A 21608-nucleotide genomic window follows, 5' to 3' on the forward strand; every position below is an offset into this window, starting at 1 on the left:
GTGGTTGTGGAGAAGAATGGAGAGAATTAGTTGGGTTGAGAGGAAAACGAATGTGAGGGTGTTAGAAATAGTGGGGGAGAAAACAGTAATTTTACATATTATAGAGAAGAGAAACTGGTTAGGTCATTGGCTAAGAAGGAATTATATCGTGAGGGACGTTTTAGAGGGTATGGTGGCAGGAAAGAGAAGGCGAAGGAGGTTAAAATTGATTAAGGATATCAAAACAGAAAAATTGTACGTGAAGACGAAGAAGTTAGCGGAAGACGAGGAGCATGGAAGCGTCTCAGTTGCAGCACGTGACCTGCCAATAAGGTAGAATACGTATGATGATGATCATTATGTAATACAAAACTTATGAAGAACGGAACGAGCTATTAACTTGGGGCCTGAAACACGACCTAGGGTTGAATCCGGTGCAGTTGGAAGGTGAACAGACTATCACTTAAGATAATCATCAGAGCATAGGCTGTTTCTCATCACCCATCTAGTCTCCAAAAAAGCTCGTTTACAGAACTAAATCACCGACAGCGCCTGCTATATATAAGAAGATCAGCTGCATATTGACCTCACGAAGGCCACCCAAACCGATGCAGGAGAGGGCATCTTAAAACGTTGGAGAAGTCTTTTTTTTTTTTTTTTTTTTTTTACACGGCCTCGGGTTACATTGCTCACAGCACTGAACCTCGGCCTGGTGCCCTGTTCTCTACTCCATATAAACCCAGCCTATGACTTGTATGCGAATTTTAGTAGCGAAATTGATTTCTTATGTACTGTGGAAGCTCTACGTTGGCCATCACAGGACGTGTCAGTCATTCAATTAGTTCGAAGACTGTCAAAGGCATGGATACGGTTGGTATCAAGTTTGCGTTTCATTTTTTTATTTTATTCACTTACTCTTGTCCCCATTATTCCATGACTCGATGTGGGACATAACAAATAAATGTATAAATAAACATCATTTCATTAGAATGGCTCCGTATTCCCTTAGTTGACTGCAAATAGAATAGCTTGTTTCTACTAGCAAGGAAGGTTATCCAACTTTTTAGCAAATGGATTTCAATCTAATCTGTTTTCACTAATCTAATGAGCATTCCCAAGAAAAGTTCTTACCTATAAAAATATCTTAAATAATTTCGATAATTAATTATTTGTGTACAATAAGTTTCGAAGTATAGACCGTTCTTTCTTAACTGGCTTAATAAAGAAGATTCACAATTTTATATATATATATCGGGTGTTACAGAAAACAACTACAACGTTTGGGAGGTGATTCCTGACAAAAAGATAAGACAAAACGTATATATCAACCTGGGTGCACAAATCCTTCCTATCGGAGTTATAGCTCCAAAACTATGGGACCTACCGTAGTCGGGTCAAGACTTCACTTAGGAACTAATACGTGCTCTATCCAAAAATACATGTTTCAGAATCCTAAATTACTCACGCAACAATTTTTATAAAATGGGTTTGACTACGGGCATATAATTTGAAGTACTCAACAACTACCTCTACAAAAATTGTTGCGGAAGTACCGCAGGATTTTGAAACTCCGATATCTGGATAGAGCACATGCTGGTTCCTACGTGAAGTCTTGACCCAACTACGGTAGGTCCCATAGTTTTGAAGTTATGGACTTTTAAAGTTCATTTTATTTTATGCTTTCGGCAGCCTATAACTCCGAAAGGAAGCATTTGTGCATCCAGATTGGCCCATACTTTTTGTGTTATCTTGGTGTCAGAGATTACCTCTTAAACGTTGTCGGTGTTGTTTCGAAACACCCTGAATATATATATATATATATATATGTGTGTGTGTGTGTGTGTGTGTTGTGGGTAGGTTCATGCGTAACTTGGGCATATGTGCACAAATTTTAATGATTCATTCTTTGTTTAAGGGAGTATACTTCTCCGGTAGTCCCATATAAATTTCTTCAAAGTCTATTTACAATCTTCCGAGCTAGACCATGTGAGTATATGTTCACCTATAACTCTGACACAGGTACATTGGTTTTAATTATTACTTTTGTGTTTGAAAGGCTATATCTTTGTTGTGGTTTCGTGCAAATTTCGTCAGGATTTAATGAACGTCTTCGGAGCTAGATCATCGAACTCATCAACGGCTAACAGTATTAATACTGCAACTGTATGTAGGATCACGCATAGTTTCAACGCACATTTTTTTTTTTTTAAATACTTATTTGAAAGAGTATCTTTTTCACAGTGGTCTCGCGTAAATTTACATAGGATCTGATGGTAGTTTTCGGAGCTAGACCGTGAAAGCCCACAACGGCTGTCAGTGTTAATACCTTAATTGTGGGTATATTTAAGTGTAACTCCGTAACGCATAGACCGATTAAAAAAAAAGAAAATCAATATTAAACTATATACAATATTAAACTATATATAATATTAAATATATGAATATAAATTACATATAAATATGTTCAATCTTGTTTTTTCACTTCAATTTGTTCTAATAAATTATCCCATAGATCATGTATTAACAGTTCACTTGTCCAGTTCATTAATTTGTCACTTTTCTCTTTCTTTATCCTTCATGCTTCCTTCCATTTCCTTATCATTGGTCTCTTCTCCCTTTCTAGCCCCTTTACACCTTCCCAATCTATATCATGCCCCGTTTCTTTAACATGTTTATATATGGCATTATTTTCTCTCTTAAGTCTCACATCATTCCTATGTTGTTTAATTCTCTCCCTAAGTTTTTTCCCTGTTTCCCCTATGTATATCATATCACAATCCTTACACGTCACTTTATACACTACACCTTCATCTTTCTCACATATTTTCTTCGTTCTACTTTTCGCTTTCTTAATCATTTCCAAAATTCTTCTTCCTCCTTTTCTGTACGTCTTCACATCACCTCTTCTAAGTAAGTTCTTTAGTACTTCTGTCTTCTCCCCGATGCTCTCTATCCCGTGCCATTTGTTCTCCTCCTCTTCCTTTCTCTCCTTCTTTCCTCTTCAATTCTGTTCTTTCTTAACTTCTGTCTGTTGTACCCGTTCTGCTCTAGTAAACTGTGGAACTTCTCTATGTCCTCCTTCTTTTTCTCCTCTTCAGTATCTATTTCTTCTATTCTTCTCTCCATATTCCTTATGAAGTTTCTTTTGTTTCTGTAATCCACATCACTTCTTTCGTGGCAGTAAACTCCCGCCGCACATTCTTTCCTATACCATCTTGTTGTAAATCGTCCATCTTTTCTCTCTATAGTCATGTCCAGGAAGTTTATAATGTTGTTGTTTAATGAAAGAAGGAAAGGAAGGAGAAAGGAGAGAAAGGAAGAGGAGAACAAATGGCACGGGATAGAGAGCATCGGGGAGAAGACAGAAGTACTAAAGAACTTACTTAGAAGAGGTGGTGTGAAGACGTACAGAAAAGGAGGAAGAAGAATTTTGGAAACGATTAAGAAAGCGAAAAGTAGAACGAAGAAAATATGTGAGAAAGATGAAGGTGTAGTGTATAAAGTGACGTGTAAGGATTGTGATATGATATACATAGGGGAAACAGGGAAAAAACTTAGGGAGAGAATTAAACAACATAGGGATGATGTGAGACTTAAGAGAGAAAATAATGCCATACATAAACATGTTAAAGAAACGGGGCATGATATAGATTGGGAAGGTGTAAAGGGGCTAGAAAGGGAGAAGAGACCAATGATAAGGAAATGGAAGGAAGCATGAAGGATAAAGAAAGAGAAAAGTGACAAATTAATGAACTGGACAAGTGGACTGTTAATACATGATCTATGGGATAATTTATTAGAACAAATTGAAGTGAAAAAACAAGATTGAACATATTTATATGTAATTTATATTCATATATTTAATATTATATATAGTTTAATATTGTATATAGTTATATAGAGTTTTATATATTGTTATATTTTATAGTTTATTTTTATGTATATATATATATATATATATATATATATATATATATATATATATATATATATATATATTTGTATTGCTGTATTTATAATCAGTTGTATGTAGTATAGTCTGTTATTTATTTCTCATAGGCATCAGAGGTAGATTAAGAGAAAATGTTTTAAGGCAATTGGTCAAGTATAAACAACAGGTGTGTCTGGAAAAGATAAACACAGGTGGGAGGGTAATTAAATCAGGGCAGGTGGCCGAAAGATGACGCCCGGGAAAGTCCGACCCAGGTGACTTCCCATGCACACAAGTACTTTCACTTTTAGTATAAATAACTGCGCTCTAAGACATCTCTTTCAGTTAGTGTCTGATGAAGACAACGTTACGTTGTTGAATCTGTTACACTGGAATTTCGTTTTTAATAAACAAGTGTATATACTCTGGTCAGAAGTGTTTATTATTTCTTTAGTGAGTTCCAGAGTCGTGATGGATAGAGTTGCTGTGTATCCAATGGAAACTCAGATAACGCATGATAATCATTCTACTACATGGAAATACGTTTGTCTTTATCCTAGTGTTGTGTAATTATAGGGTATTTAAGTACCAAAATATGAAGGAGATAAACATATTTTGCAACGATAGAGGAAAAAAGAAAGAACATGATTAACCATTTAATTTGCCACTTAAAATGAACTATCGCTTCCTCATGGCTATATGGTTAGCAAAGTAGTTAAATAATAATAATATTAAAATAACTTACACCTAAATGCCTGGGAATCCTCCAATTTTGTTATACAGTAGGAAGTCTAAAATCCGAACTAATTGGGACCACAGGTAGTTCGGATTTTCAAATTACCAAGAAAATGCTATTTAGGCTTAACTATATTGTATAGTATGCTTCTTTTATCGATACAGTGATTATACAGTACATACAATAATTACAATACCGTATGTATGGCTACTTACATTTAATGTTTCTGAAGAACCTACTCGTACATTGAACTATATTGTTTTTCTAACTCACACTTAAAACTTAACTTGTATAGGCCTAAGGGAAAATAAAAATATGTGTGACAAACCATTACATATACTGAGTTTTTGTAAAAACACTGACTTCATTCAAACAAAATTGAATTAGTGTATTGTCACTAGTTTCAAGGGACCGTGTTCGGATTTTCGATGTTTAGGATTTTTGACGTTTTCAGGAAAGCGGGAGAAAGCACCAGTGAAGTTCTGTTGAATGTAAATCACACTTTGACGGTAAAAACTAATTGTCACTTACTGAGAAGGCAAAATATTACGTGATATTTTAAGGTCGGAAAAAGTGGATAGATTACCAGTATTTGTTCATTGTGCAGACGGAGAAGAAAACCAAAACTCGCATCTGGTACAAGATCTGGCAATGTTGGAAATGCACTTCATAATGTTCTTTAAAAAATAGGATCTACACTAATATATACAGGGTGTAACATAAATGCATGGCCAAAAGTGACGAGGTGATTGCGGACATTCAAGTAAGTAAAAATGTTCCTGATGCCTTCTATTTCAACTCACGCAAATATATATATAACTGTACCATCAATATCTCAGATATTGTTGAAACTTCTTTTATAGAAACCATACGTGTTTTTAAGGGACCATTTTTTTGGTCGAAAAAAAAATTTCCCGCCAAGTAATGGGCCATCAAAGACGGGGAGTACAATTTATAAATTGTAGAAAACATGAAAAATGTCAACTTCGAAGCCCCACCATTCAACTATGGAGACAAATCGAGTTATAATTCTTGTTGAGGTATGAACATAGAGACTTAAATAAACTATATTTTATTATAGTTTAGTTTGTGCATGGGCATCTTTTTGTACATAAATTAACAAATGAGCGTCAATTTATCTAAAAAGTTAAAGTTCGCAAACTTTGTTCGAGCACTTCCGGTTCGAATTTTAAGATTCTGTTTACATAGTTGGTAAGACCTAGTTGCCGCTTTCCGAAAAACATTTTGTATCGCTTCTGTGTGCAACCGTTTTGAAGCAAAAAATTAGAGAAATTGTTAAATTTTCAAAAATCGCCATTTATGGGTGCCATTTTCTCGAAAACACCATGTTTTAAAATTCTGAATTTTTGTCAGATGGTTCAATCCTGACAGTCTTTTTTCGACTGGGTTTACAGTTAAAATCATGAAACGTTCTCCTTCAATTCTGGTTACATGACCTGCCCACCTTAGCCTCCTAGACTTAATAACCCTAACTATGGCCATCTCATACTTTAACAAAATTACAGACTATTACTAGGAAGTAATCCAGTGAAAATTCAACGTACCTGATGATGATATGACATTTTTATGCCCCTACAAAGATAATTTGAAATTTCTAATATACAATTAGTTTTATACCGTCAGTTGGGGTAACTTTGGCACATTTATCAAAAAAAAAAAAAAAAAGTATTCAATTATTTTACTCCCAAATACAGCATAATTTTTGCACTTGCTGATTCTAAGTGTGTGAAGCAGATATTATTCTAACAAACCATCTACATCTATGAGAATCAAGATGCTTTTTCTTGAAATTCCACACACTATTTTGAAACACCTAAGGAAAACGTCATTTTTCAATAGCTGCAAAACTTCAGAGCCACACATCACATAACAAAAAAAAAAAAAAAAAAAAAAAAAAACGTTTCAAATTTTTCATGGTTATTTAGCTATTCCTTTCACAATCCCAAAAGTACGAAATTGTTGCACACAAACGAGAGTATGGACATCGTACTTTTTCAACGGGGTGACTGACATCCTTCGAACTTTAACGAAATTAACTTTTTCTTTGGCATCATTGGAAATTTAACTAATTAACTTTTTCTTTAATATTGCTTGTTTGTAGCACTTTCAGCTACTCTGGTCAGGAACAAATTCAAGAGCAAGTAGGCTACATTGGTAAAGTTTTTACGAAAAAGAAAATTTGGAAACTCAAGCGGAGCGTTAACTATTACGAGAGAAAACTAAAAGACTATTATAATAGAAGAAAGAATAGACCTACACACAGAAGGGTTTTCAACTCCACCTTGAGAGCTTAAGCATCTACCAACCATCCACTGTGCTTTAGAAAGAATAAAAGCTGACTGTTTCACATGTGGCAGCAAGTACTGAAGCTTTTCGAAGAGTAATGAGTAACAAGTTTCTGCCTTCTTTCATTTATTTTTATAATATTTTTCTTAGAAAACTGCCAATGCAAAACATAAATCACACGAAAAAGTCACTTTATCTCCCAAAAAAAAAAAAAAAAAAAAAAAAAAACTTTTAGTTTAAAAAAAAAAAAAGTGACTCGCTATGAGCCCTGTGATATGAAATTAAAGGTGCCAAAGTCACCCCAAATTCAAAAATCTCTGTAACTGTGCACTAAGCCATCAGAATTACATGGGAGTTTTGACTTTGGCACCCTTATGAAATATTCTGTTCATTCCTGCAAAGAAAAGAGGGGTGCCAAAGTCACCCCAATATTGTTGCAAGATTGCCATGGTGTAGCTGTTTCTTTTCCAGGGTAATGAGAAGTCCTATTTTTAAGACTCGAGTATCTAATGATACAGTAGCCTTCCCTCAGTATTTATATTATCAAAAACAATGAAATAGCTTTATCACAGAAAAAGTTATGAACAAAATTATGCATGAAGTATGTCAAAGTCACCCCAACTGACGGTATTACTTTTGGATGCAAGTGGATTTAGAATAGTTGATGAACGCTAGCTGCCTGATACATTTATCATTCCAGTAACTCAAAATAAATGATCTTCCCGTAATATGGCAGTATACGAAGAAAAATCTTCTAATATTCATGTTTCCTTTTCGGATATACGGACATATTCTTCGACAAATCAAAGAGAACACTTAAACAAGTAAATCTTTGTTTAGTACAAAAAAAAAAGTGTGTGTCAGGGTAAGTGTTCTTGATTAAGTGTTTGTATTTGAAAGACTTTTTGTAAGGGATCTAGCCCTGTGGTGCACTCACGTGTAGACGGCTACCAACACGTCATTGATAAGCATAGGTTCGATTATTACTGAAGACAAAATTTTCTGTCACGTTAACATAGTAAGGGAGTTGGGAAATCCCTTTGAGCTTCTCAGTGAAGATACGACCTTCGGAAGAAATGCAAACAGCTGTCAGGGAAAAACAGCTTTCTTAACGATTTTTTTTTAAAACGACTTTCTACCTGGCGAAGTTTCAGGTTTTCTTAGATTTCCAAACTATACTGTGCTGAAGTATAGAAAGAATTAATATGTCTATTGACACACTTTAGAGAGAGAGACAGAAGAAAAGGCACGAGATAGGAAGAAATATGTTTTCGATATGGATCCAGTGTCCAACGTATAGATTGTGTCTCTTATTTTCATTCTTCCACGCTAACATGTAGGGTATTTGCTTTTAAAAAAATCGTAGCTCTGTTCTTGAAGAAACTGAAGAAATTATAGACGCCTCTATTAATATACAATACCAGCATTCGCGTAGTGAGAAGCGAATCTTACGATTCTGGCAGAACTCGAAATACTTAGGTCTTTTCAGGTCGGGTTTATACGAAAGAATATATATTACAATGCTCAGTCAACACTTTAATTTGCGCCCTTCACTAGGAACTGGATTCAGACAAGCATCAGAGGAACAAGCTTACCAATATATACATATTTGGGATTAGGAACCCTTAAGTTCAATTAAGTCCTATGCAAATTTTAACAATTTTAAAATACATACTTTTTTTTTCTGCATCAATTCGTGAAAAGGGATCGCGACAAAATAGTCTGCTAATAATCAAAATGATATACTCAATCTTTCGAAAGTTGCTTTTACATAGATTGCATGTGTGAAAAGTGTTGGTGCTGGTCAGACTTGCACGTCAATTTGCTCAATGGAAGTTGTGCAATTTCAAACGCCGTCGCCTGTGACAGCAAGACAAATTGACGCTGACCTAGTTATATGTGCACTACAAAAACCTATTTAAGGTTATCTTCAATCGATATTTATGTGCGACTGGCACACAGGCGATCAACAATTGAAAACATCCTTCACCTTTAATATTATTATTACTTCAAGAGGAACTACGTGCTGTTGCTGCTATTCAATTCAAAATCGAAAAATTAATTTTCTTACTAGTCTTCGAACATATTTACCTTAGCTAGGATTTGAAACGTAAAATACTAAATATTCATTCAAACCTCATGGTGTGTTTGCTCAAGAGCCCACACGAGAAAAAGGGGGCAGGTAGCTCAGTGGTAATGCGCTTACCTCTAGCGCGTGGGATCCCTGGTTCGATTCCAGCTCCAGCCAAGTGAGCCTTGTGGATAAACGCCATGTGAAAGTTTTCTCGGAATTCTCCCGTTTCCTCCCACTTTCATTACTTCATCATAATCACTCATCTTATGTTGATAGTTTCCCTTAGACTCGATCCATAATCGTGGGACATTAAAAAAATGAATGCGAACTTGTTTCGTCTCATTTCAATTTCCCTATTGTCCTGAAACCCAGCAGAAATTTCCTTTCACTGTCTTATAATAGCCGAGCAGTTACAACACAGTCCCGAAAGATGTCTCGTCCTCATCTACCCATAAGAATTAGTGTGAAAAGTGCCACCGAAAGAACAACTTTTCTCTCTCATAACATTTTTTTTTTAAATAAAAGATGCTTAGAATATTAGCACTAACAGTATAATACTCGGAGTTTATTGTTTTATACGCATTTATTCTAATGTATCTTGGACTAGTTTCACATTGCAGAGTAATACCCACACAGTGAAACAATTGTGGCTACCACAAATTTTACCAGCAGAAAATATACGAAATTGATTTTTTTTTTTTTTTTTACTCACATTACACGCGTTTATGTTCTGCAGACTGAAAAAAACTTGAATTAAATGTTAGTTTTACGTCACACAGTTATGTCATGTGATTGCGTAACTAGGATATTTTTTAGGGAGCCACGGTCCCTTCCTTCTAAGAACTGAAAGAACCTTACCTATTCTGTTCTATTGGGGGCAACAGTGTTCTAGGGAGACTGGTCCCCCTCTAGTTACGCGTCTGCCCGTATGCTAAAGGAGACGAATTATTAACCATGATGAATAGTAATAGATGAATTGTTGGAATGAAAATGTGTAGGGAAACGCAAGAACACCATGGAAAGCCAAGGATTCAATATTGTCCACAACAAGCTTACCCGGGCTCGGATCGAACCAGGAACCTCCTTGCTCAACGGTGAGAGTTCTACCACTGAGTCACCGTTCTCGCTTCTGTAGACTGAAAGGAACGGATCATAAATACAAAAATGAAGAAACTGGAGGAATGTTAGAGAGGAACCGGAGCTTTGAGAAAACCAAAGCAAATAATCTATGGTATGTATTGTATCCAGGGTTGGCAAAAACCATGGTTTTTATTAAAAAAACCAAAAAAAACGGTTTTTTTGGTTTAAACCAGGTTTTTATGGTTAAAATAATTTGCTCTATATATTCATATCATATATGGACAGAAATAAGTTTGTTTCGCCTTGATGTTATTATGCAACAACCGGGTTATGCTGGAAGGGGTCACATAAGTTTAAAGCGGAATAAAAACCGCTTCTCGAGTTACATCCGAGAGAAATTGTCCTCCATTTGAACTCGGAACCAGGAGTAATTGGCCACAAATGAGATACGTCTGCCGACTCACTCAGGAAGGAATCCTGATTTTAAAAAAAAATACGTTGTACTGATCTTTACATGCTTCTTAATATAACTGTCAAGAGTCATTTCAGAAGGACAAAAAGATAAACAGTTGCACATATGAAACCATTACACAGAATTACATATGAACAATTTTAAAGTACTACGGAGTACAGAAGAACTAATTTAGATCAAGTTAGTTAACAACGACTTTTATTGGTCCAAATTAAAGAAATACACCGACTTAATCTGCATATCAATAAGAAAAGTAAATAAAGATACGAATTATTTGAGTCCACTTTGGCTCAGACTCATTTATACATAAATAGATACCAAAGATACTTATTTCACTAAATGCCTCTCGTGGGGTCTGTATGACCCCCCCCCACACACACACACAAAAAGTACGGCATTTCCGATGTATTTTATCAATAGTAAACATTGAAACGAAACAATATTTAGAATTTTTCTTCGATTGCAATTACATAACAATAAGAACTACAAAAAAATCACAAAATAAACATTTGGCTTGTGTATAGCCCGCTCGCCCCAGTTCTTTGTCACCGGAACTGGAAGAGTCACTACTACTACTACTTCTACTACTACTACTACTACTACTACTACTACTACTACTACTATTTATATCGAGAACAGAACCCAACCAACCCCTGCGGGGCTTCTAACCCGTTCCTACTACTACTACTATTGCTACTAACTACCACTACTACTACTACTACTACTACTTATACTAAAAGAGCTTCCTTACCACAAGATTTACATCTTAAATCTTTATAACATGCGATTCCGATTCATTATGAACTACTATGAATCGTTAGAATTACTATGATTCGTTAAAAATCACTGGGGGGAGCGGGCTATACTCAATCCAAACATTTATAAACGCATAAAAAAAGTTGCTTTTGTATTATAATCTTTTTGAGTAATTAATGGGGAATTTAGGTCTGAATATAATACGAATAATACACGAGAGTGAAACGTGATAACCCACAAATGTGTGTTCATCAAGATTTTACAAACACTTACACTTTTACGAACATTTTTTTGTTTTTTGGTTTAAACCAGTTGGTTTTTTTTGAAAAAACCAGCTGGTTTAAACCAGCCAACCCTGATTGTATCAAACCACCAATAAATTAAAAATTTTGAATCGTGAAACTACTGTAGACTTCTAAACTATGTGAATTCAATACTAAAACTTGTAGTAGTACATCTATATCTGCTGGGTGCAATATATTATTACGATCAATGATAGCACGTATTTTTCGGACGTTGAATTTATATTAAATAGTCTTTACACGCTATGCCTTATTGTTTTCATTCTATAGTGATAAACTGGAAATCGCTAATTTGAACCAATTCCGGGTTTAACAGATGGTTAAGGAAGGAGATAGAACCAACCCACCCTTCAGAAGCTGAATCGATCAAAAAAAAAAAAAAAAAAAAAAAAAAAACGGCATCTCGATATCATTGTTTTTCCTCTACGGAGATCAGTATTAAAACCGGAAGTAGTAGTAAATTTTAATCACTTCTGGTTTTGTATAATGTCGTGGATTGTGATGGAATGTACTGTTGAAACCCTGAATCGATTACAGAAAACCGCTTGTCGCAATCTATTACTATTTTTGTTTTATGGCGATAAATGTTGAAATCAAAAATGGTTAATTTGAACCACTTCCTGTTTGAATAGAGAGTTAATGGAGAAGGTGGATCCTATTCTTTGGAAGTTGAATCAATTAAAAAAAAAACATATTGATACTTATTATTGTTTGTGTTCTGTGAAAATTAGTAATACCGGAAGTAGTAGTACATTTCAACCACTTCCGGTTTTAGTAGTGTGTTACGGGTTGTGGCGAAATGTCCTCCTCAAAACATGAATCGCTTGCAGAAAAGCTCTTTTCGTTATCTCATACCATTTTATTCTATGGAGATAAATGTTGAACCCAGAAACGGGTAATCTGGACAACTTTCGGTTTGAATAGAGGGTTAATGGAGGAGAAACCTATTCTTGTGACGCTGAATCTATTGCAAAAAAATAATATACCGATAACTCTTACCGCTTTTGCTCCAAGAAAAACTGTATTGAAACCAGAAATAGTAATAAATTTAAATCACTTCCGCTTTTGATAGTTTGTTGCCGGTTCTGATGATATGCTCCCTTGAGACACTGAATCGACTGCACGAAACTGTCTGGCGCTATCAATTACCATTCTTGTTCTATGGCAGTAAGTATTGAAACCGGTAAATGGCTAATTTGAACCACTTTCGGTTTAAGTACAGGATAATGAAGAAGGTAGTACCTATTATTAGGACAATCAATCGATTGCATTCGATATTTCATAACGATTTTGCTCTGATATCTGTCATCAGACGGAAGGAATGATGGTTGTAGTTTACCCTTCCTAGCACTCCTTAAGCCTCTCTCTCATTTCTGTTACTCTTATATCTGGAGATAATTTTCTTTTTCAGGAGTTTTCCTATTTTCTTTTTAATGTCTTCATTCTTTGAAGTGTTCTTCATTTCTTGTATATTCGTCTCTCTCTCTCTCTCTCTACATATATATATATATATATATATATATATATATATATATATATATATATATATAGGGGGTCCACAAAGTCCGTTGCCACCCAGTGCATCTTCGAAACGACTGTAATACGCAAAAACAAGTCCATCATTATTTTAAGGGACTTAAATTTTGAGCTACAAAAGGTTCACCCCAGACACCCCCATATAGGGGTACGTGGGGTCAACTTAAAAATTTTAAATGGTAAAGGGGGGTCGAGTAATATATCGTTGGAAAGGACTCCACACGAGATATATTTTCCCGAAAGTTTCAAGTCCCTATGTTGACCCCATCCAAAATTGCGGGGGTTCAGATTTCGTCCTATATATAGTGTTCATAAAGTCCGTTGCCACCCAGTGTATCTTCGAAACGACTGTAAATATGATGAAACGCAGAAACACGTCCATCATTATTTTAAGGGGCTTGAATTTTTAGCTATAAAAGGTTCACCCCAGACACCCCTATATAGAGGTACGTGAGGTCAACTTGAAAATTTTAAATAGCAAAGGGGGTCGAGTTATATATCGTTGGAAAGGTCTCGACAAGAGAAATGTTTTCCTGGTAGTTTCAAGTCCCTATGTTGTCCCATCTAAAATGGTGGGGGTTCACATTTCGTGTCCATAAAGTCCGTTGTCACCCCATGTATGTTCCAAACGTCTAAGAATATGATAAAACGCAAAAACACGTCCGGGATAGGGGTACGAAGGGTCGTGATTTTGCATTTTATCATATTCTCAGTTGTTTCGAAGATACACGGGGTGGCAACGGACTTTATGGACACGAAATGTAAACAACGCCATTTTGGATGGGATCGACATAGGGACTTGAAACGTTCGGCGAAATATTTCTCTTGTCGAGTCCTTTCCAACGGTATATTACTCGACCCCCTTTGCCATTTAAAATTTTCAAGTTGATCCCACGTACCCCTATATGCGGGTGTCTGGGTGGGACCTTTTATAGCTCAAAATTCAAGCCCCTTAAAAATAATGATGGACGTGCAATTAGGAAATACTTTATATTTAAAATGTTCAATTTTCTTTTCAGGATTTTAAACATATAAGAAAAAGGGATTTAAGGAAAAAACAGTTCTAAACTCAATATTTTTCCATTAAAAAATGGTTCATAAAAAGTGACCGTGGGTAAAAAATAACCTTCTATTTAGATTTTTCGAAAGCCAGCCAGCCTCAAACGTTATGTCAATCGACTCTCATCTGTTTTGATATCTTCAAACAAAATCCATCGTGGATTTCTAAATGATGCCATGATGTTCACACATCTCTATGACGTGGCACTACTAACCTTTTACCCATATCCATAATTTCATCTTAATTCCTAAAACTATTCTCTGATTACAAGCGTGATTCAGACCAACGTAACTAATTATAGGCTCCGTGGCACTCGAAATCCGACTATTTTAAATATGGTTTTCAAGCATACTTTCACGTTTATTATAAAACAAAAAGGAGTGAGAACTCCTATGGTGATAAAACTCCTTTTCTGACTTCATGATACATTTAAAAACTTTTCCTAATTGAAAAATGTTTAATTTTTAGCAGACTTTCCACATACGCAAGACTGACGAAACGGTTCCCATACAAGATATACGTTTTGGTTGGAATTGGAGAAAAATTAGCCACTGGAAGTTCATTAGTCACTGAGTTATTATAACAGTCCTCTAACACTGTACTCACAAGCAGATGCTCGTAAATAATATTTAAGAGTGTTTTTTTTTTTTTTTTTTCCAAACTTTGACATTCTGTATCTCCGGAACTATAAAAGCGAGCGAAGAAAAATTTACATCGGTTAAACGAACCTCTTGGTCCTAATAACTGTACCTCATAAAATTCTGAATCAATGAGTGTCATCGTCTGGGTAATTCAACATGTAAGGATTCTGTTAGTAACTTCTACAGCCAAGTTTGTGACATATTGTAGATACAAAGGTCAATATAATGGAATACTCATCAATATAATGACTGACGGACAAAGGATGTAATATAATAAAAGCATCTTAAATTTCTCATGAGAACTGTTAATTTCTCTAATTCAGGGTTGGCTACACTTTTTTTTTAATTGCAAAGGGGTAGAAATAAGTTTAACCTTAACGTTCTTATACAACAACCGCTTATGAAGGACAGGATCTACAACTTAAATTGGGTTACCACATTTACGTTCTTTCCGTAAGTTTTCTAACATGGTTCACGTTATACAGGGATGCAAACTACTTTTGAGGTCAAAATTACTGACTTTAAATGTGAAAATACTGGCCAAATACTGAAAATACCAACTATATATAAATTAAATTGGCCACCCTATCCCCCACTGAACAGCTGTAAGCATATGTTAACTCAGTTATTAACAAATCTTGCAATATAATATGATAATAAATATATTAAATTCAAGAGATGAAAAATACTAAGATTGTCTTTGTAAAACTGTCTAAACAAAACCAAGTACACAGAAAACTGAACTGCAGTAAACTCATTTTCATAAGATGAAAAAATAATTACAGCTGCTCAGTCCAATCTTCCCTTTTCCCCCTTTTACTCGTACAAACTCAAGAATATTAGTATGATGTTTACTCCTTTTTGGTTTTTTTCTTTCTAGTAATTAACGAAGACTTTAGTTTTTCTACACTTTTTTAAATTTTATTACCCTTTTTGTTTCTTTTCATCAGCTTGTTTCTTCATCTTTGCCAAGCATTACTTGTGCTACATCGGCTCCAACAAGATCCTTGTTTTTAATGGTATCTCACAACCGTTCATTTGCTTCCTTCAGTAACCTATCAGACGTTTGTCTCTTCTTTTTTACTTCGTCCCTTAGACGTTTTAAAATATTTTCTTTTCCTCAAGTGAAAGATTTTTCTTTTTCAATTCTTCTTCAGCTGCCCGTTGTTTTTCCTTTGCTTCTCTTTTTTGTTATTGTTGTTTCTTCCATTTCCTTTGCTGCTTACAGAACTCTATTAACTCTTGTAAACAGTATGTGCCAGATCTAAAAGCTCTTTATATATATATATATACACGAGATGTGCCTTCCCATTATATATCTCATGTAGAGCTCCCTAAATATGCAAATGAGCATTGAGAATGCTTTCCGATATGTTAGCCCTATCAGTAGTCATAAGTCATAGGGAACTTGAAAACCCTCTTTCAACTTCAGCTAAGCTTGCTTTTAAAATTTGAAAATTTTTGTTTAACCTTCCAAAGAGTTTAAAATTCTGACTTACGGTATTTAAAAAATACTGACTTTTACTGAGTAGTTTGCATCCCTGCGTTATAAGTTTTTACTTACCCCATACAACGATTTATTCATTTCTTTTCTTTTTGCAAATAAATAAAACAGGTCAGTTCAGGACACTTCAAAAATATTTTATACAATTTTGTTGCTGCTTTTATTATTATAAGAACTGATCTCTCACATACTGTTAAAAACTCAACCGAATAATGTAACTTAGTACTCAAAGAGAAAATACAACAGGTTCCATCTTAACCTCCTATCTAACTGGCGCCCCAAACTTCTGATTAAAAATAATTTGGTTTTAGTATCTTAACCTTCGTCTGTTAATATTGCGTCGTCGATTACACCACAGCTTCGATGGATCGTGGTAAACTAATATCTGGGACAGTTGCGACTATAAACTAATAAAAGTAGAACTCCATGTGCTTTGAGTTTCGATATAACTTGCAGACACTTTTGAACGAAAAAAAGTGATTGTTATAAAATCCGATTATAAGTAAACAAAGATTTGAGTAACATACATTGTTGTTTGTATGAAGTGGAGCATCTCTCTCAGCACCGAAGTTATATAAGACAAGGCCGTACGGCTTATCATAGAATCTAAGCCACATTATCTCCCACTGGAAATTGTAATATACTTTTTTCTGTATTTTGTCCCGCAATTTTGATGAAGCTGGCCCAGTATCTAAATAAAATTATACTGCGTTACTATGTAAAACCATATAAACTATGTAGTTATAATTTCTCAGTATCACATATCTTCCCGTTTATTCCCCTAAAAATCGTAAGTTCTTCCTTCTTTTTTTATCCCTAAAGTGGGATCCCACCACTACTGGATTGGTGTCTCAGTGAAATTGTCTTCCAACTAGACTCGAACGATGAATTTCTTGCTTACAAAGGCAACGAGTGTACCGACTTACCCACGACGGACACCTTACAGAAATATGCTGCACACAATTTCAAAAGACTAGAATTAAAGAAGAGCTAGTTTAATCGTAGTTAGTTCACTAAGTCAGAAATATAGCGACTCAATATTCAATGTGTATTTCAGTAAAATAAGTGAATCGCTTCTTGAATAGTAAATAGCTCTGAACCATTCATATATATATATATATATATATATATATATATAGAGAGAGAGAGAGAGAGAGAGAGAGAGAGAGAGAGAGACGAAAAATACTTTTGATTTCAATACATCATTAACATTCAAGTTCCCTCAGTTTGTAATATAACAAAAGATCTTGTGGATAGTTTGAGATATGAGGCAGAGTTCTTGAACACTGGCACGCAGGCCACTAGCTCGCTCGGCCGTATTATGTGAATCCAGTATTGAACTTTGATAAAGAAATGAATCAACCTGGCTGCTAACTCATCTTCATCAATGTATGCGGCTCAGCACTCTAGAGCCTTCTCGTTAAATTCACAAGATTTGTGGTATTTTAGGTTGTAAATTTATTTTTTATTTTTTGGTTTAAATCAAATGCTTTCATTAAAAAAAAAAAAAAAGTTCCAACTCGCCAACACTACCGCTGGTTTCAATTTGACCAAGGTATAACATTCACGGGTACTTTTTCAATCAAGAGAAAAAGTGATGGGGAAAACTTCTTCAGTATATGTGCTCTCTAGTATTTTGCCAATCCTGAAGCTATTGTTTAATCCTATTTGTAGTTACTAGTACATACTTACTCCTTCTTGTAGTTACTATGCACTTTAATGTCCATAATGCGCGAACTTGTTCAATGTAACAACCTTTCAAATAAATGAATATCTTGACAGTTTTGGGAATTAAGTAGGAGCCATTTCGTAATTTGTAATCTTTTTAAGGTATCAGTGACAAAGAAAAAAAATACCTGTCCTGGGTTTCTTTTATTCCACCTGAGCCCTCTTTAACTTATTAACTTGTCTAGATATTTTCTTTCCTGCCATGTAAAGCAGAATTTTTGTGTGAAAAACATTGCAAACTCCCCTCCTGTTTCAAACGTATAATCTGTGCTAAGTTATTTTTAAAATTATTATTATTATTAAGCACAGACATGATTCACTTTTGACTACTTCCGTGTAGGCCTATTATAAGTTAACATAATCTATTTTGAACCAATAAAACAATAATGTAAGAAATTTTAACTAAAAAAAATTCTTCCCCTTCCCCCCCAATCCAAAAATTTGCCCAACTTTCTATTAATTACTGATTAAGAATAGTCTGTCATAAAAATAGTAACCTTACAGTTCCACTGAGTGAGTGCATATAAAAAGGACTGTGTAGTATATTAAATTCCACTGGGCTAGGAATTTCTCACGATGTAGGAAACAAGTAATTCACGTTTACAAGCGTAATCTTTCAAGGTGAAATCATTACAAGGGATATATTAGGGTTAAAATAAATGAGTGCATATCAAAGACGACTCTGTAACGTAGTAATTTCCGCCTATTACATGTGCTCTAACCTTTGTGATTTCATGTGATATCAAGTTTTTTTTTCTTTTAACTATCCTCCGATTAGCGCATGCCTTCCGCCACTGCTCCCTGTGATGATAACACTTGAGCCTCCCACTGCGTTTCTGCCCTGCCTCGGTTAGATAGCATAGCAATCCCCGTACCCACGAATGCAAATTCTAACGCTAAGAAATCTCCTATGGCACTGCGATTGAATCTCGTAATTAAATAATTGCATATAATACGATAGTAGGTACTAGGATAACACGTAATTACTTCTAGTGCAGAGAAGTTTTCAAGCATATAATCAATACCATATTTTTGGAACTGAGGGGAGAGAATATTTTGCTTAAAGTTCGTGCTTTCTTGCTATATTTTCTGTATTTTTTTGATGGTTTAGGTAGATTAAGATAGGTTAGGATATTTGAATTTCGGGGGCCAGAATTTTTCGCTTAAAATTCGTACTTTCTGTATTTTTGATAGTTTAGGCAAGGTTATGTTAAATTATGTTGTTAGTACTTAGTAACTACACTTACGTAACATCAACTTATTTCTCCTGTAAACAAGGTGATTTTACCTGCTTTCGGCCCCCCAGTTCCAAAATTATCCCATTATCAATTTATACATAATTATTTGAGCATGTGCCAGAATAAGAATAGTCCAAAACTTCTTCGGGAATCATTTTTTTAAAAAAGTAATAGAAAAATGCTTCTTTTAATATGACAGATTGTTCTTAATCTGCACCAAATTACCAACTGGGAAACACCGTGTTCTTCATTATTCTTATTAACACTTCTTTTCTTATTGGTATTACTATTAATTTCTACTGGTATGTTAATTCAGTGCAAGGGTACATTTTCGTTAAGTATGCTACAGCCTCAACTGAAAATATAACTTCAGGCTATCAATACGAATGCCTTATTCTTAAAATCAATTTACTGTACATAGATAATAAATTAGGCACTACTAACAAATACTAAAACACATTTTAAATTACACTTGTCAGACAAATTCTATAACTTCACAAAACGTTATTACAGAATATCGGAAACCTTTACCCTGTCAGGATATGATTCATTGTGTTTGCATCATAACTACAATATAATCACACTAGAACTCATTAAAACCTGTCACACCTAATGACATTAAATACAACAAAATCTGCAGGCTGTTACCATAAAGAACAAAAAAATGCTTTCCAACGCACCTATCTTTGCATCCAGCGTTAAGTGCATGTTTACTCTGTCACTGCTGAAGTAAACTTTCAACAACGTAACACATTTCTCTATAACCTACTATGATTTAAATTATAGAAAGATTATTCGTACTACCTGCATACGAATAGGTAGTAAATAAAATTATTACTTCACTTACTTTATAGACATCCCCGTAAGTTCCACTCCCTATTCTCTGAATAAGTTCGTACTCATCTTGGGGGTTTCTCCGGCTAATGTCTGACGATAAAATTCCTGTACCATGTGCCATTATTCATTCCCACACTTTTGAGAAATGCAAAAATATATATCAGCTACAAATACACAATTTCCACACATCAATACACAAGCTCTTGTCCCCTGGCTGTCACATACATTTCATCGAATCTCTGCATATGGCCAATCGATAGGGAAAGTTATCGACACTTATCGAACTAACTTACGACCGCTTATTACAATGAAAGATAAACTTATGTGATACAAATTTCAAATTTATCTATTATAAATATCTATGAGATATATTACAACAAATTTTTAACTCTTTTAATAATAAACACACTTCTTTGTACACAATTCCACCGATCTCATATTAACGAAGTGCATTGCATAGCTCAAGGCCATCGACGATACAGCGCCATAGCGAAGGATACGGATACTGCATAGTTTTCTCTTGTTCCTAATACACATAACAGACACAAGTTTTAAAAATATGAATTAAAAATAAACATAAATATATTGTCATGAGCATATTTGTTACAGAAATAGAGGGAAAACGCTATAATGTTATGTTATATATAATGGATTATTTTCGAGTAGATGTTGCAAATCGTAAGCATATTTTATAAAACAATTTAGCTAATACTAACTTCTTCAGTATTAAATTTCCTTGAGAAACATATCGATTTCAATAATCCTATTTAATAATTCCTAGCTTATTAAATGTTTTCAGCAAGCATGATGACTGATATAGACAAGGATATATATATATTTTTAGGGGGGTTCATTTCATATCAGCCATCAAATGCAACATTATGCGACGACTGGTACGGAATGAGCCTCCCTTCGTTTGTGGCATATCCTATTAGCAATTTAATTCTAAATATAAGAAATTTCCCCATTTATGCTCATGCCTCGAGGTATCCTGTCTTCCCAGTTTGGAAAAATTTTATCCCTTGCACGATTTGATGAAATATTTTTCATAACACAGATACCGTACTCTAATAAACCATACTAACCCCATCTATGCTCTAATTTCCTTGGCTCAACGTCTCGTATGTTCCCCGTTTGGGAAAACTTTTCCCTCCTTAGACGATTTGTACGAATTTTTTTAAAATATTTTTTTGACAAAAATACTTTATTAAAACATAGTTACAGCCCTGTAGAACTATCTCAAAAAAAGTTGGTGTATATTTCCAGGGGCGGACAAAGGGTTTGGGAACACGGGCGTCTGCACGAGTCGCCGCAGTCGGATGGCTCAAAACAAGCTTCAAAAGGAAATTTTGTAATGTGTTTTCTACTGATATTTTTTGGCTATTACTCTTGTAAAGTAGTCAATTACATCATCTTTTTCCATTCCA

The 21608-nt window shown here is 34.7% G+C and overlaps 1 protein-coding gene across 16 annotated transcripts in view; it reads right to left on the reverse strand.

The window, feature by feature from the left end:
* Nucleotides 1-20686, reverse strand: part of hppy (MAP4K3-like protein hppy) — a 133388-nt gene extending 112702 nt beyond the window's left edge. For 8 of the 16 annotated variants that reach the window (XM_081725596.1, XM_081725597.1, XM_081725594.1 and 5 more), the window contains exon 1: nt 20192-20686. In XM_081725596.1, coding sequence (XP_081581722.1) covers nt 20192-20302 — 111 coding nt within the window. In that variant the 5' untranslated portion in view covers nt 20303-20686. The remainder of the gene's footprint in view (nt 1-20191) is intronic. The other 8 variants (XM_081725605.1, XM_081725604.1, XM_081725601.1 and 5 more) reach the window with 2 other exon arrangements.
* Between the last annotated feature and the right edge of the window lie 922 nt (nt 20687-21608).

This window comes from Thermobia domestica, chromosome 9 (genome assembly GCF_964235325.1).
Source record: "Thermobia domestica chromosome 9, izTheDome1.hap1.1, whole genome shotgun sequence".
Classification (NCBI taxonomy): domain Eukaryota; kingdom Metazoa; phylum Arthropoda; class Insecta; order Zygentoma; family Lepismatidae; genus Thermobia; species Thermobia domestica.